Below are 352 nucleotides of genomic sequence, written 5' to 3'. Positions count from 1 at the left end.
GCATTGTGAATAGTTTAGACAGCCAGAAAATACAGAAGGAACCACGAACACCTGTATGGTAAATATAGCGTTCGTTGCGGTGACAGAGTTTGTGAAATGATGTCTGAATTCTGAAGAAAAGGGAGATAAATGTATGTGACAGAGACTAACCTTTGCCCAGAGCTTGTCGATGCGAGTATAACAAACAGGTACTACCGAATCATCTACGTAATTCGTTCGTTCATATTCCGTAAGAGCGATGACAGGGCTGAAAATGATAGGATAATGAACGTTATTGGCTCACTGATTTTTTTTCTCATTTGAATCATGAATCTTGTTTGAAGGGGCTGTTTCATGAACATATGGAAGAGAA

The 352-nt window shown here is 39.2% G+C and overlaps 1 protein-coding gene across 1 annotated transcript in view; it reads right to left on the bottom strand.

Annotated features, from left to right (window-relative positions):
- The window catches only part of LOC119590786 (growth hormone secretagogue receptor type 1-like), a gene marked incomplete at its 5' end in the record, with an annotated part of 18,512 nt that overhangs the window by 16,449 nt on the left and 1,711 nt on the right, over positions 1–352 (bottom strand). Inside the window, 1 exon segment of the mRNA XM_037939498.1 lies at positions 151–247. Coding sequence (XP_037795426.1) covers positions 151–247 — 97 coding nt within the window.

Source organism: Penaeus monodon, chromosome 27 (genome assembly GCF_015228065.2).
Source record: "Penaeus monodon isolate SGIC_2016 chromosome 27, NSTDA_Pmon_1, whole genome shotgun sequence".
Taxonomy (NCBI): Eukaryota; Metazoa; Arthropoda; class Malacostraca; order Decapoda; family Penaeidae; genus Penaeus; species Penaeus monodon.
This window is presented reverse-complemented; position numbering and strand designations above follow the sequence as displayed.